The 17,321-nt window shown below is 37.3% G+C and overlaps 2 protein-coding genes across 10 annotated transcripts in view; both read right to left on the reverse strand.

The window, feature by feature from the left end:
- The window catches only part of LOC135207341 (ufm1-specific protease 1-like), a 118,687-nt gene extending 112,776 nt beyond the window's left edge, over nt 1–5,911 (reverse strand). Inside the window, exon 1 of the mRNA XM_064239058.1 lies at nt 5,815–5,911. The gene's annotated coding sequence lies outside the window, so the exon portion shown is untranslated. The remainder of the gene's footprint in view (nt 1–5,814) is intronic.
- A 1,000-nt stretch (nt 5,912–6,911) lies between these two features.
- The window catches only part of LOC135207343 (protein nubbin-like), a 667,378-nt gene continuing 656,968 nt past the window's right edge, over nt 6,912–17,321 (reverse strand). For 5 of the 9 annotated variants that reach the window (XM_064239063.1, XM_064239065.1, XM_064239062.1 and 2 more), the window contains 6 exons: nt 15,834–16,057; nt 15,338–15,586; nt 14,522–14,656; nt 14,012–14,140; nt 12,965–13,863; nt 6,912–12,763 (listed from right to left, as the gene is read on the reverse strand). In XM_064239063.1, coding sequence (XP_064095133.1) covers nt 12,517–12,763; nt 12,965–13,863; nt 14,012–14,140; nt 14,522–14,656; nt 15,338–15,586; nt 15,834–16,057 — 1,883 coding nt within the window. In that variant the 3' untranslated portion in view covers nt 6,912–12,516. The remainder of the gene's footprint in view (nt 12,764–12,964; nt 13,864–14,011; nt 14,141–14,521; nt 14,657–15,337; nt 15,587–15,833; nt 16,058–17,321) is intronic. The other 4 variants (XM_064239066.1, XM_064239064.1, XM_064239071.1 and 1 more) reach the window with 1 other exon arrangement.

The raw sequence follows: 17,321 nt of genomic DNA on the forward strand, positions 1-17,321 counted from the left end.
TGTTTTGATGGAAACTGAAAAAAATTATAGAGACTGTACTATTTTTACCACATCATATTATAGTGAGATGATTGATGTTTTAAGGAAAGTATATCGTTTAAAGAATCATCCTAAGGTGTCTGTTAAAGAAATATACTGGTTACTTATGAATTGTAAAGACTATAAACCAAAGGTAGAGTTATTGTACCCGCTTTTTAATTGGACGCAGATTTGGAAGTATGTAAATAATAAGTACATTGATAAGAAGAGCAGAGATACAGTTTATAGATATGTTCATGAAATGCTTAATACCAAAGATAGGCTGAATATGATGAAAATCTCGAATGAAGATAAATGTCTCTTTTGTGGCAATATTGAAAATAATATGCACATATTTTATTTTTGTCCCTCGTCAAAAAACATTCTGATTTGGTTAAAGTCAATGCTAAAAAGCTGTTGTAAAATTGAAACTGATAGTTTACTAAAGATTCTTAAACTGGATTTCAAGACACCATCGAAGAAAGACGAAAACACAGCAATGGTGTTACTATCAGATTTTGTAGCAGGAGTATGGTCTGGTCGATCTTTGGGTCTATTGACAGACGACCCAAACTTGATTGCTTATATAGGGAATAAAATGTCAAAAACGAAGTTTATATTGAGTAAAGTTTATGCAAATAAATTAGACAAGCTTTTTACCAAAGAATATGTACTTAATGGTATTGTAAAATAAAGAATAAAAAAAAAAAAACTAAGTTACTCTATAGGATATAAGGCTTACATAGTTTGTTATTTGTAAGGGTTGTAATTTGTTATTGTGTATATTGTATATGAAGCCATTGTATTGATCCTATTGTAAATTTTATCAATAAAAGAAAAAAAAAAATTATCCTTTCAGCACTGAATGACCTCATAGGTCCCAGCGCTTGCGCCTTTGGCCCATATTCTAGATTCTAGTCTATTGGGCCGTAAGGAAAAGCCTGGTCTATCCTCTGAAGTAGTATCGTAACTCCTGATAGATAATACTGAACATTCACTCTTTTGTACGGTTTGGTGACTGTTTCCTCGCATCTGTACTAATCAAGTTGCCTCGTTACCTTTCAGGTCTCGTCCCTCGAATCGTGGGTAATTGGTTTTCTTCGAGGTTAGACTCACTATTTTTTTTTTCTTGACCGTAGTACGTTTCATTCCTTGTTAAGAATGTGTGTCTATAAGGTATAGCAAGAAAATAGATTCAAAGGCCGTTCTAAATGTCTGGGTTTCAAAAGGTACTACCAGAAATTAATGCTGCCCACGCAAGGTGGCTGGCTTCTGTTTACGTTATTTCCGACCGAGCCCGTGGGTAGTAGGCCAATGAGGGATAACAAGGCCTTTAACCATATACCGAATCTAAAAGTAGTAGGTACGGCTAATAAGCCCTTTCATTTGAAATTTCAACAAACCCAACCTCTTGCTATGGTATAAAGTCGATTTATTAATGTTTTAGTAAGCAAATCCATATTGATAATGATTAAGCAACCAAGGCCGCAGGCGATGTGAATTACAATTTACGTTCGAAGAAACACAGCGAATCTTCGTCAACTAAAGGGCGTCATCGGCAACTTCTAACCATACTTATAAAATAATATTTCTCTAATATTTGTGCCCACAATACAATGTAACCCATATTTCATAATTCCCCTATATAATACAAAACAAGACTATTTCAACAATTTACTTGAAACTTTCAAAGTTGTTTCATGCCGGTAATTTTTACATTTTACCAACAGGGTTATCATTTGTAACTTTAAACCATAGTATTTCTAAAATTCTAATACTTCCCATAATTTTGTCCATATTACAACTAAACTCGGTCGAGAGAAGCGGGTGCTTTCAACGTGGTATGACCGTGAGCGAAATTCGCTAGTGTCAATATTCCATGGTTCTTAATTGCTCCCTAAACAAACAAGTCTACTTGAACAATTCTCTTGAACCTTTCGTTAAATTATTTCACAGTTTACCGATTTATAATTCTTATTTTGTCTTTACTTTTATGGCATTTCTCGCTCGTTATTACTTTCTGAAGTTTCCAATGTAAAGTAATTTCTTAACCATTTTTATTTTGCAAGAGATGGCAAATACTGCAACCATACGAATACTGATTTCCATTCTCCAACTTCAAGAAATCCGCGTTGCTAAAGATAAATTGGTTTTACGTTACTCGAAGCGTTAATTTTAAGTCATACATTCAATGGATGTCTTGTGCCATTGTCTCACTTTTAGTGATCTAAAATCTAACAATAGAGAACCTTAGAATTTATATGGGAGCATACGAGGCCCCGGTATTAACCCGGTAAGTATCCACCTTTAACAAAGTTCATGGGAGTTTATTAATACAATTTGTCAAGCACATAATATAGAAATGGGTGCATATATAATACTTCAATCCCCGAGGGGCTAGTACTAAACGCGGCGTCCCAAGGAGCTTCCGTCATGCTTAGTACTATAGCATCTCGGAGCAGGTGAAGCATAAAGGTGCATATATACCGGTTGATGACTCCCGGGCCCTAAGTCTATGTAAGCTAAAAACCCTTTAATGTTACTGGTATTGCAGTTTAAACCTTGGGCAACTAGTTTCAAAACTGTGATACGACTGTAAGGTATTTTAAATCCGTAAAACAACTATCAAGTTGTGATCAAAGGTAAGCAGTTTTATCCTGATCAACGTAAAATTGTGAGATGCTGATTAACATATGAAAAGCCCTGCCCATTTTTCATCTGTCAAATTATGTGTTCACATAACATGGAGACATCTCAGAGTACAGACAAAGATAATCTACGAAATATATGAATAAAAAAAACTACAAAGTTTCATTTTCTGTGATTGTCGCCGTCACTATACTCTGTTTTTTTCCATCTGTCCATTCGCCTGTGGTGGTCGCGCATGGTAACACTGCGTCCCGGGCTTTTAAATAGTTACGCTATGTGTAAGTTTTAGGTAAATAAAAGGATATCTGGGTGTAGATTTGCAACTGAAAAGTGTTTTAATAATTTACTGTATGTGAATTACACCGTTAATATTCGAAATAGGATATTATTTAAAGCCCGGGATGCAGTGTTACCATGGGCAAACACCACAGGCGGATGGACAGATGGAAAAAAACGGAGTATAATTTATAACACAGCAAGAAAACTACTATGAGATTCAGGGCCTCTGTAACACGGTTTTTTGGCAATAACTTTTTATCTATGCATTTCATAAATATAACGCTTATTCAGAATACATATTATATCTACACATAAATTTTGACTGTATTCTGCATTACGTAGGTTGAATAAATTTGGTACTTATAATGTAAAAGTGACCTTTTTTGAAGACGGGCCAACTTACTCAGAGAAAAGGTTTCGAACGCACTCGTTACGTAACTTATGACGGCATTTCTTCCCTCTTTCTCGATGGATGATTGGCTGTACGTAAAGAAGGCTAAACCTCTGGCAACAATGACTTACAAATTTAAATACAAGCAAAGCAGTACACCTTTATGAACTCTGGAACCTCTCCACTGATAATTGTCATAATGAACAAACCAACAAAATATGTTATTAAATTCAAAAACACTTCGATTATTAGTCTAACTCCCAAAATAGGTTTCCTAAGAAATTACAGTCTACTTTATAGGTCACAATCAGATTGACAAGATGTAGGAAATAGCTGGTAATTTTCAAAAACATAGTAGACAAGCTTGATTTGATAACTGCTATACCAATGTCAAGCAATTTTTATTTATTGGCTATCTACCTATTTACTAAAAAACAGCCGGTACCGTATATTGGCTTTAAACCTTCACCAATAATTATCGTCAGAATGATGACTTCATGAGGCTCCACCCACTTTCGCCTCGTTATAATTCAGGATAACACTGAAGGCTACCATGGGCACTGTTGGATTAGAAAATTTAACATCTGTCTATAAAAACTAATTTCTCGAGTAGTTGCAAGAGTGCTAAATGATCCTCAAGGATCCCAGCAGTTGGCCTAAACGTTTAATTCATGTATATTACTGCTATACTGTTGCGGCACTACTGCTACAGTAGTATTACTACGCTAGCACTGATACCCCACCCACATCTATGTATCGTTCCGCCATTCATAAAGTCTTTGGGTTTCAGAGCCGATGGAGTTTCTGCCTGGTGGATGGGCGGGGCAACATTTCGTCAAAAGGCGTGTTTACCTTGCTTACGTAATGAATGTTTTTCGACTCTTGGCTCGTAATCATTGGCCATGGCGTCGGCTAGATCATTTTTACTCTATAAAAATTAAAACTATCGGGTTTAGGTTATTGATAATGCTGACAAAATTTGTGTGTGGTTGTAAAATATACATATGTCAACTTTCAGCTACATCCGATGCTTTGACAAGGAATCTCATAGTAGGTCAGGGAGGAAAAGGGGATATCTTTTAACGCAGCTTTGCTTTGCTGATGTAATTTCTTGTCCGAAAACGAACCTCTTGGGTGTAAGTTTGCCTTCCACTCCGATTTGAGCACTAAGGCACGTTGTTGGAAGGTTTGACAAAATTTAATAAGAACAGGGTGGGGTCTATTTCTTGTGAACTATGAGACTGAATTAACTCATCCATTTTCGCCTTCCTTCTAATGCTTACTAAGACTAGGAATATAATTGCACTGACTTATAAGCTTGAAATGGCTTGGACACCTAAGGCAACATTTAATGGCGGCGACTAAATCATTATATAATTATTAACAACACTATTACATGATTTAGTAATAATACTATTAATCATCGTTGCCACCTTGGACAGGGGTTTACTTAAGTAATGTATTTGAGCTAAATCATCCAATACGGTAAAAAAATGTTTCTATAACCATTTGGAAGCTTAATTCAACGGGCAAATTACTGCAGTTTTATCAAGATTCCCTTGTATTGCTTCCTTTTCGTCAAGAATAATAATAATAATAATAATAATAATAATAATAATAATAATAATATTTTATAGCTATTTGCTAATTATATATATCTGTAACCTATAGGCTACGTTAAAAATAACTAAACACAACAGTTACCTAATAAAAAATCAAATACCAGTTCGGTATCCACTCAGTAATCATGTACAACAAACACACTGAAAGTAGCCAAATTTATTTGGAGGCGACTCTTCTGGCCAGTAATATTTACATAATTAGCGAAATGAAATCTCTAACCTAACACCCAAACTATGACGTGACGTCCTTTCACACTTGAACAACCATTTAGCTGCTCACAGCATTTAAGAATAGCTATAGTGTTCAGTTATGTATAGCGTAAAATTTACCAATATCTATTTCTTATCCTTACTGTGGGCGAATTATGTGATTAAATGCTTGATTACATTTTTCGTTACTGAATATAGGCCTAAGCCTTGTAAATGGATCAAAGCACCCCAACATATGAAACTTGGCCTAGGCTCGAAACTGTGACGGCGTTAAATGACGACACATCTTTACTGAAAAGTCATCGGCCACAGCCACGACAAATAAGTTTTTAATACACTAGCCTAGTACATAAAATACTAATCCACTGCCTTTTCCAGCATAGATATCTCCGGTCTTGATAAGACGGTTGGGAAGGGTAATGTGAAAAATTACCATGCTGTACTAGGATACACTCAAAGTTTACTGAATTCAAACTACCTACAATGAATAATTTTGCCTTAGCTTGCTTTGCCAGTTATAATTAAAACTGTTAGTCTTACAAGTGCGTTTGGTAAATCTTGGACGCATTTTCTGTTATGAACAGTCTATAAACTGATACCCTTAGCTAAACATTTATGGTACCAATGCGTATAGAATTACTTTACCTTAAATGAGAAAACAAATGGTTCCCGACAATGAGTTCCATGACAATACTTTCACTAACTTCAAGAGGGTAACTATCACTTGACGATCGGATTGACGTTTGACGAACGAATACCACAGCAAAGGGTGTTCACTTTTTTTAAATTTAAAAACTTCTTTCCCGTTTTGAAAGGTAATAAAATTGTAACTTTTAAGTACTTGGTCATCTATAAAAGTTCACTCACAGATCAGCGCAGTGCTGCGCCATTTTGAAGACTCTAGAATATTGTTTATTTCCTTGCGGATATTCATTAAGAAAATGTAAAGATGTTTACCCCAAGTAGTGCGCTGGACAGCGGTGTTACATTTTTACTTTTATTTTAAATGAGTGAATTGCACAGCGTTATGAATGTGAACTGCAAATGCCTTTGTAAAACACCTGAAATAAGAAAGGAAAATAGAGCTGATCAGAGCTTGACCATATTGGACTGGGCAGCTCCACTGCTCCTCTGCACAACTTGGACTTACCTGATGTTACCACACTTCTGGAACTGTACGGTACATTCTTTAATTGTCGAACGCCAAGAGTGGTGAGATCCTTCAGTATATCATTGATAACATTCCCCTGACATCCATCTTTTTGTAATGTGTTATTTTTTATCTTTTTATTGAAATGTTGATTTTTCTCCATGTAATTATTTTTGTCATCACACCCTCAATGAAAAGCTTTTCATTTCTGTAGGTATATATTATGTTTATATATATATATATATATATATTAGATATATATATATGATATATATATATATATATTATTAATATATATTATTGAATATAGTATAATATTCTTATACTGATATATATCATATATATAATATATATCTATATATATATATATATATATATATATATATATATATATACGTATATATATATATATATATATATGTATATGATATATATTATATATATATATGATAATTATATGTATATATATATATATATATATATATATATATATATATATATATATATATATATATTATATATATATATATATATATAATGTATGCACAAAATTGAGGCAGACACAAAGAAGGAATAAATAAAATCCTGCAAATTTGCCTTCTAATTTTTACACCTGTTTATTTGCATCTATAAAATGATCGATAACAAAAGTCAATTTCCTTTGTACACGGGTCTTATTGGCTCTATACAGACATGATGAGAACGGTCACTTCCAAGATTCTCTCTCTCCTTCTCCCCCTCCTCCTCCTCCTCCACTTTCTCAGTTTCTTTCTCTTACATCAATTTTCTTCTTCTACCAACATCTCTCGCGTTATCATCATCTTTTAGTTCATCACCGCCATTTTCATCACACCATCACCTCAACAAGAATTTTTATAATTTTTTTATTTTTTTGCATCTCAAAAATAAATCTTCACTTGGGCATCAAGTATTCTCATTTCCTTGTATTTCAACCTGGACTTTTGACAGATGAAAAATATCTTTAGATAACTGTATGACATGAAAACATTTTTCTCCAAAAATAATTCAAAAAAATTCTTTAAAAAAACAAAACATTTTTAACTTAAAAATAAGGGGTTTCAATTCCCTTTCCCTCACAGCGTTAGTCTGTCATTTAATAATAATAATAATAATAATAATAATAATAATAATAATAATAATAATAATAATAATAATAATAATATTTTTCACAACAGTTCAAGCCCACATTCCAACTCTTTTTATCATCTGTTATCGTCTAACTTACAACACATACTATAAATAGTTTAACCATAAAAAAATTATACGATAAATAACTTTGACACAAAAAGGGGAAAATAGTTCAGGTATATGAAAGAACCTCGAATCATACAGCCACTTGAAGATCTTTTTTTTTGCTTTTGTTTTGTTTTGTTTTGTTTAGCAACGATGAGGAACACAACCCAAATTCAGGTATTCTGTTAAAACCTATATGTACAAACTGAAAAAGGGCTGGTGGCCCCATACCCAGTATATAGTGAATGAAATAAAAAATAACATTACAAAAGTGAGGAATTAAGAAGAGATAATGCAGAGAGAGAGAGAAAAAAAACTACAATAGAACGGACTAGAGATTATTTCCTCTTTCAGGATTAACTTGTAGTGGAGTGAATGTTGGGGGAAAAAACAACTGAAGGAAACAGAGAATAGACGAGACTAGATGTAAAGTTAGTCCGAGGGAGATTTTTTTTTTATTACAGAAATGAGTGGAAAATGTTACGGTAGAAGTACATGTTGCACATTTTACCAACAACCTACGTGACTACTAAGATTATGACATACAGAGGGGCAAGGGAAGGGAAGGGAGAGGGAACTTAATCAGTAGTTTAAAAAAAATTACACTTCCTTTTTTTCACAGAAAAATACCAGGCTGAATGAATCCTAAGGTTTCATGAAGGTTCGACAAACAACAGAGGAAAATTAAACAAAAAGAACAGTTAAGAACATTTCCGAGAAATATTGAACTTAATGTTCTCCCTCCAGTAGAGTTATCACATATCAACAAAGACTTATCTATCACTCGGGAGTTAAGGCATCCAAAGGATAACATTTACTCTTAATTATGTATGGGAGTTCTTGACAAGATCCAATTGATGTATATACATATACAAGATATATATATACATAACTAAAATTTGTATCATCGTGTTATGATATACAAATTTTGGAGATTAACTTCATTCCCACAATACTTAATTCTCTTCCTTTTCATACAAACAAAATCTCTCCCCTGCCATAGGTTTACTCACAAAAATTGCTCTTTTTTAAAATTTTGATACTTATGTATGAATTTTTACATGTGTCAGACAAATCAAATCATACAAAGAACTCTTCCAAGATGACAGAGACCACCGGAAATTGCCTGACGTATGCAAAGAAACCTAAATTACAATTTCCATCACAATCCACCAACGACTGATTGCTTAAACAAAAAGACAACAAACAACGATAATCAACTAAAACGCAACTTCACTGACATCGAAATAAAAATCTCTTTTAAGTAGTCAATCAAATCACATGTATGAAAATTACTGGCAATCAACTGCTTGGATGCTGATCTTAACTTTGAAATATTCAGATCAATTAGTAACAAGCTCGAATCCCATCTGAAAAGAGTGAGGGCTGCTTGCTCTCCAAGACCTCTTTCTTAGACCTCACGCTGGATGGAGGATTCCGCAGCTGTGGCTGTGTCAGCAATTCCCGGGATGTTCGAGGCAATATCGGTATAATATCCTAGAGATTCATCTGTAACACCCACTTACCATGGTAACATTTGATCTGAACCAGTAGATCGTATTATCAGCAATCAGAGACGCCTAACACCCAAACACACTGGGGATTTTGCTAGGTTAGTAAAGTAGCAAATGAAGAGTTACAGCAGAATAACGACAATACCTTTGTGCCTATAGTAAGGAATTTCAATTCTGAGTATTGGAATGTCAGATCTGAAATTAACTGAGAAAACTCTTGCATGTATGCACGCAGAAGGAAACAGGACTTCCACTTTTGGATTCTTCTATAATGCCCCAAAAGAAAAAAAATTAAAGAAAAAAATAAACAAACAAACAAACACATTACAAACAAAACGAAATTCAATTCACCAGTTACCTTAATTCTATATAAACCGGTTTTTTTTTACAAAGAGATGGGTAGCTTCTCATGGCAAGAAAAAGCAGCCAGGATTTCCTCGAAATAATATATTACACAGATCTTAACACCAACCTTAGCTAATACCATGGCCATCTATACCCATTCTTCAATCTACAACTCACTTTCCCTTTTGGGAACTGAGAAAGTCGAAAAGCATCATCCACCTTGATCACTGCATGGCTTAGTAATCACTGCTCTAGTGTTATTTTTTTTTTACATGAAGGTCACCACCATGACGCGTTTCTTTCGTCGCTTGCACAACCCACTGTAAGTTGAAAACCATATAACATATTCTGCCAGCTCTCTTTCAAACAAATGAGACATAGCAGCCATGACGACAGTGTATACCCCCCAATGCTTTACGCTATAATATAATACTCCTGAGTTGAGACGACTGGAGGAAATTCACTGTCTCAAAGGCATGACCTTTGAAGATATTTAAAGGTATACACTTTTTTTGTTACCACACATTAATATTTTAGGTATGCTTTGACTGGAAAATATACAGTTCTTCTAACTGTTTAAACAACCAACACTGACAAAGACTGGGGCTGAATGTTTGTTGACACTAAGGGAACATGAGAGGGGGAAAATACAGTATTGGCAAAGCTACAGCAAAATGCTACTATAATTTAAATGGGCTTGAAACCCACCGAGACCTTTGCAGAACCAACAAGAGAAACGACCCTCAAGGATCTTGAAGGTCTATTTTCCACACCTGCACGCACACTACCTGCGCAAAAGGAGGTGGCATAGGACTACGCCAGGATGGGGCATCCTTGATATGGGATTGGTGTTGCCTTTGAATGGCCAAACACGATGATAATGACGATGATGTCAGTGGAGGGAATGGCAGGATCAGGGAAAGGATCTGGGGTATAAAACTTTTGTGAAGACTTTTCCATGTGGAATACAGTACCTGGACAGGATTCTCGGGGAAATAAGCTCGAATAATGCTTACATCTTTCATAAAGGACTGGAAGGACTCTGTAACCAATTTCAGTGGCCACTGTACTTGCTCGCATGCTCCATGGCTTCGTAGACATAATTCAAATTGAAACACCAGTGGATAATACCGGTAGCTGGTGAATTTTCTTGAAACCCTTGTATGCCATTTGATAGTTGTAAACATCATCATGCCATAAATGCCCACCGACCCAAGCCCAGACTGATATAATATATTCCTGCAATGTGAACTAATTTTTCATTCTTTAAGGAAGAAATAGGAACTACCCACTTTCATGACAAAACCAGAAATGGCAGCTACAGCGCAGCCAAGAATAGATCTGTCAATGAATAAATCTTAATTTGCTTTTTAAGCAACTTCTTACTCTAGAGCAACACGGAAGTCACACAAAATAATCTTTTATCACTTACAAATGCACCGTTTAGAGATAACCTGGCTATTTTAGGCCAATGAAGGGCTCACAGTCCTCCACAAATCACCTGATAACATAATTAATTCTTCCCCTGGAAGACAGTTGCACTAATCTGAAACTTAACGCTCAGTTCATGAAATAGGGTAAACCAAAATAGTAGTGAAATTTATATGGCAAGAAAATTGCGAATACAGCAAGATTTTTCTCAACTCATTTTTGAAAGGACAACCATATCTAAAGAGGTAGGAAGTGATGGAGGTCTTCCTCTACTGATTTACAAGGCGAGGAACATTCTCTCTTCTTCTGCCATTCCAGCTATGGGCCAACACAGACTACTGGAAGAGGAGAAAGAAACTGGCAAAAGTGCCCTTGTCACGTAACTCTTAAACGGTGTCTTTAAAAGGGCCAGTGATGATAACCTCAAGCCCCTTATAACGCTAACATGGTGAACCCTGCAGAAACAAGATCCCAGCTACCACAATCACAACTTTGGAGTAAAGAACACGCAAGGGAGCAGTCGAACAAAGTGAGGGACCACGCAAACCTATGCTACAACAGTAAAAATGCACCTTGGATATGTCCAGCTCTACATCATCCAACCATCCCAATACCACTGTTTGGTTGAGGTACCAGTATCTTAAAAATTACATACTTCATTTTATTTGCAGGAACTTTTAATTTCTTATCAGGCAAGATCATTTAAGTAGACGTCACTATAATAACACACTAGTACTCATAGATAAAGTAAGCCACATAGACAGTTTCAGTGATAATACAGAAGTCAGTCATCTATCTACTCACTACACATAAAAACACTTTCCCAATGTTCCCCCATTTCCTCTTACAAACTATTGCCAAGTTTCCTGTTTGCCATGACAGCTGGTGCTTAGTCAAGTCAGTTCCACATGTTGCATTGTCCCCCACGAAAATTTCCAACTTTGGCAAATTCTAGAATATAAGTATATAAGCCATAATCCTTGGTGTGAGTGAGGTTAGCAAGCATAGTGGCAGGCTTCGGGATTTTCTGCAGTTGAGGCAACTCGGTCTTGTTAAACTGTCAGTACTGTTGTACACTGAATATTAACTATATCTACCACCTTTCGGCACTTAAATGTTTGTCATGTTCAATGTCAAAGAAGCACCATTTATATTTATCAATACATTTATATATATCATATAAACAACTGCACTTGTAAACTTTCTTTTTTCACTCAGATGTGGGTGCATTCTGGTCCTCTATGTCCACCTCCTCACCACACTGATATGTTCATCATGCCTGTTGCTTTTGTAGCCATTGCATTGTGTGTTTTTTAGACCCAGGCGAGTCTATGGTAGCCAAGCTACCAACCACACATCAAACAAAAACACTAACAACACTGACACAGTATCCCAACCAGGGACATAAGAGATTTAGGCAGCAACCTTATGTCACTGACCTCATACTATAATTAGGAAAACTGTTAATGTTAATGGGCCTTTGCTTCAACTGCTAGGTGCCCCATAATGCCACCAGTCACTGCCTTTGAAAGGGTCAGTCATTGCACGAAAGGGGCGGACAGAGACTGGTGAGGGGCCAGTGCTAGGATGTGCCTGCAATGCAGGCCATAATTCATCTCCCAGCATCCCTAGGCAGTGAGCCCAGGCAGATAGCTACTCAGACTTTGTAGATGCAGATTCAGGGGGCGAAGCAGGAGGATAACTATGTGTCACTAATGATAATGGTGAAGGAAGTGGTCCTCCTGGAGACAGAGGAGGTGCTCCTAGACTTGTCAGAGTGAGAGCAGATGAAATAGGAGGCCCAGAAAACACATTGGTCGTACTTAAAGTCAGAGGTGGGCTGATCATTCCGCTTGTAGGAGGATTTATTCGCTTTTCCTTTTGGCGTCTGAAAGCAAGGCTGTTGCTTATTAAAAAAGTCATGAACTAAAACAAACACTTAAAATATTATTTAACACACTGTAGGTGTTAAATATACAAAATACATAAAATGAAGCACTTGAATCACTAAATAAACAATTTAAGGCAAAAAACAAGATCTCTTTTAACTTCTGAGTTTAAAACATAAAATAAAACACTAACAAAAAAATTCCTTACTTACCTATTACAGAACCAGACCCTAACAACTTCTTTTTCCATTGACAGTTGGTCTGCAAGTAAAGAGATTTCTTCAGAGGTTGGCTTGGGGTTCTGAAGAAATGCCCGTTCCAGGGCCACACGCACACTGGTTTCAATGGAAGTGCGTTTCTTCCTACGACGGCCAACGTTATCAGGTGAAGTAAGAGGACTACTGAGTGTTGTCGGATCACTGACTGTTTTGTCTGCATCTTCTAACCACTTTTGCAGTAAAGGTTTCAGTTTGCACATATTCTTGAAGGAGAGGTTGAGGGCCTCGAATCGACTAATGGTAGTCTGAGAGAAATCATTCCCATACAATTTTCCCATTGCAAGTCCCACATCCCCCTGAGTAAAACCCAGTTTTATACGTCTCTGCTTGAAGGTTTTGGCGAACTGCTCAAGTTCTTCCAGATCTGTTGGTTCCTCCGGAGGAGGCTCCCAGTGGCGGGGTGGTGGTGGTGGGGACCGAGGTACCATGGGGGGCCGGGCAAGATGGCCGTGCAATGGTAAGTGAGGTGCTAAGGGAGAGCTCGAGATATGAGGTGGCTCTAGCGGAGGAGGCCGCAATGGAGGCTCGCGTATATCTCTAAAATCCCTGACGTCCCTCATCTCTCTAATATCTCGTAGGTCCCGTATTTCCCTCATTTCCCTCATTTCTCTTACTGTCTGCTGTTGCTGTTGCTGCTGCTGTTGATGCTGCTGCTGGGCTTTCTGAAGTTGCTGCAGTTGCTGTGCAGCCTGTGCCACTGCGTGCTGCACATTCCGCACCTGGGGGGTCTGAGTTGGCGCCTGCGAGACAGGAGGCTGCAGGCCCTGCATTCCGGCCAGAGCTGGGGATGCAAGGAGCCCCTGCTGCAAGAGGTTCTGCAGGTACTGCAACTGCTGCAAGATGCAAGAGTGGAGAGAACAGGTCAATAACACTCACGAACACTTAGCAAAACTCGCTTATAATGAATTCAAGGAAAAATTCAGACTGAACCAATATTTCTCACGACAAATGAACAGATCACTGAAAAGTCTTCTGTCTTACTTGACTTTGAAGGAAGAGCTGGGCCTGAGGAGGCAGTTGGGAAGCAGCCCCGGACTGAGAGAACAACATGAACTGTTGCAACTGTTGCTGTATATGCTGCTGCTGCTGGGACAACGTTTGTTGCAAAGCCTGTAATTGACACAAACAAGCGTTCATGATAAGATTCTTAAACATCTCAATCAAAGGTGGGTTTCGATAGTAAATTAAAAATAAATAATGGATCTACCTTTCGGAATATTTGCCTATTGTACAGTTTTAGAGGATGACTATATTCAAGATTAAAGAACTGACTTGAAATCTTACTAACGGAACACCAAGAACAACAGAAATAAAGTACGTGAAATATATTACTTGAAAATAACAAAGATTGGAGAAAAATTTAATGTTCCGATGGGAACAAAAGTCTACTTTTTCAAGCATGCCAGCAAAACTATTCACGAAATTTGAAACAATGTACCAATTCAAGATAAGGAGAATGAAAACATCATAAAAGGACATCATGAAGCTTACCTGTAGTTCCTGCGGGTTCAGGGATCCCAAGCTGGGGAGAGGTGATGACACAGGCAGCTGGTTAGCCGCTGCAGCTGCCGCAGCCAGCTGGTTCTGCATCAGCAGTCCGGGACCTTGTGCGCCTAACGCCATGAGCTGAAACGAAGTTGATTTCAGAAAATGAGAAAAAAAAAGTGTAAATAAACTATGACTAAGTGTAAAAAAACTTTTTGGAGACTGGTTCAAAAGCTAAAAGAAAGACAAAATTCGATCTTGTGAAGATTGAGTAATTCATTGCCTTAACTGTATTACAATCATCATAATTAAGTCTCCAATCAATCATAAGTACTTGAAATGGTTTTTTCTTTTTTTTACTTTTTCTATTATATGTTAAAAAATACCAAATTTCCAGGAGTACTTTGACAAATGCAATACATCTAAGAGTTTTCATTAATATTCTCATGGAGGTTCAATGTCCTATAGTAGATTCTCATCAACCGTGCATTTGATGTCTCTAGGCCAGTCCCTTAGGACGCTCCTGATTGGCTGTTCATAAGCCAATCACAGGACTGGAAACTCTCAGTCTCTCTCGAGAGTTCACATTGTCAGGATGTGTATTCCACCTCTCCTGAAAGACGTATACCTTAGGTATACCTTAGGAGAGGTGGAACATAGATCCTATCCACATGGCTGGCCTAGACGCCAAATGCACGGTTGATGTGAATCTACTATAGGCAAAGATTACTTGAGAACGAATGCACCGAACCAAGTGAGCACTCGTCGGAACAGAGCTTCTTCGACGTCACTGAAGGTGAGCTGAAGGGAGGTCGTCCTTACCTGGTTGAGGGAGAGCGAGCCCGCCTGAATGGCGGCCAGGGCAGCTTGCACTGAATGAGCCGCCGCCGGCGCTGAAGTGGGCGACGAGGCGCTGCTGATGGGCGTGTGGGCGATGGAAACGGGCGTGGGTGAGGGAGAAGGTAGGGCGGCCGACGTGTTCGGCGGTAACATGGGCGGCGAGGAGGGAGATGGCGACCTGGGCGACCGCCCTCCGCCTCCGTTACTAGAGCGGCTGGTGAGATCCCGCGCCTGCGCAAAAGGAAAAGTCATTGTGCTTGCTTGCAGGAGAACGACGACGACGGATAGTATCATGAATTCATATATATTAAAAACCCACTATTTTAAACATTTCTATAAAAACAGTATAACATTTTTCGTGAATCCAAAGTAGAATAATTTATATATATATATATATATATATATATATATATATATATATATATATATATATATATATATATAAACAAGAGAGAAAGAGAGAGAGAGAGAGACTTACGAGATTTATGACAGGGTGGAAGTGTCTAGCCGTGGGAGGTAAGGGCATCTGGGCATGGGACTGCAATGCTACGGGCGTGGGCGTGCGTGGTCGAGTGATGGGGATATCAGAAGACGTGGGTGGGGTGCCATCCATGGAGTCATCCAGCGTATGGTTGTGGATGCCTTCGCTTCCACAGTCGCTGACCACATCCTCGCGCTCGCATCCGTTGACGCTGCTCCCCTCTGTTGACGAAACACAAACATTAAAAAAACAGAAACATGAAGAAAATACAACAAGAATGAACTGTTTGACAAAATTGCCAAATTGGCTAAGTAAAGGCTACGTCAAATAATGATAATGATTTTAAAAATTCTCATAGTAGCACGAGTCTTCAAATGGAGAAACAAATCCACAGTTATGTAAATGTACAGTAAGTTCCAAAACTGAAGCTACAAATTTCAGAGGATTTCGTTCGAAATTCACTAACTGGCAACTATAACTCGTAGCTGAAAAAATTATTTTTTCTCTACAGTGAAAGCTCTATCAAGCAAAATAAAGCTAACATATGATGCACAAATATCAAATCTATGATATTTATAACAATCATAAGAAAAAATTACGGGTAAAAGTAATTATTTTAAAGTATAGTAATTACTTCAAACTATAGAAACGAAACAATTTGAAATTCTCGTTCAACACAAGATTACCAACATTACCAATGTATATTTCGAGCAATGTGGAAACAAATATTTAATATCATAGTGTATTATAAATTATTTTAGCGAAGATGCATAAAACCATGCAAGTATCAATAGAATGTAAAGGGAAAATCTCCGCGACATTAAACATAATCAACCATGAATGCACCTAGATTCAATAGAGAAGTTGGGTGTGGTTGGTAGTTCTGATTCTAGCTTCTAGGACCGAGCATAAAACACTACCTCGAGAAAGGCTCTAACTGCTGCTGCTACCTTCAGGTGACTAGGCCTAGTTCCGGGCATTGCAAGGCTTACAATGCAGGGCCACTGTCTGTTATTTAGGCAAAGATAGAACCTTCAGGACCGATATCAGGACCTGTCCTTGCACTTGGGAAACAGACTCGCTATACAAAAAATAAGAAAGACGGTCACAAGCAACCAGAACACCCGTAATAATACCACCTGGTTAAGTAGGGAGACGACAGACCCCAACAACCCCTACCCCCCCTCTATCTCTACCTATACCCACAATACTATCTCCACCTTTTTCACTTCAACCTTTTACCTCAAATCTTCGAATCATATCCCAACCGTGAAATTTACGACTGAATTTGCGTAAGTGGGCGTATCATACTAAGAGAGTGATATCACCCAAATTCATATTTCCACGGACAACCAGTAATCAGTTCAATCCAGTCAAGCATTATTGTATAACAGAAATTTATGACTTTTTTTGGGGATATATATAATATATATATATATATATATATATATATATATAATATATATATATATATATATATATATA

Source organism: Macrobrachium nipponense, chromosome 32 (assembly GCF_015104395.2).
Source record: "Macrobrachium nipponense isolate FS-2020 chromosome 32, ASM1510439v2, whole genome shotgun sequence".
In the NCBI taxonomy this organism is placed as follows: Eukaryota; Metazoa; Arthropoda; class Malacostraca; order Decapoda; family Palaemonidae; genus Macrobrachium; species Macrobrachium nipponense.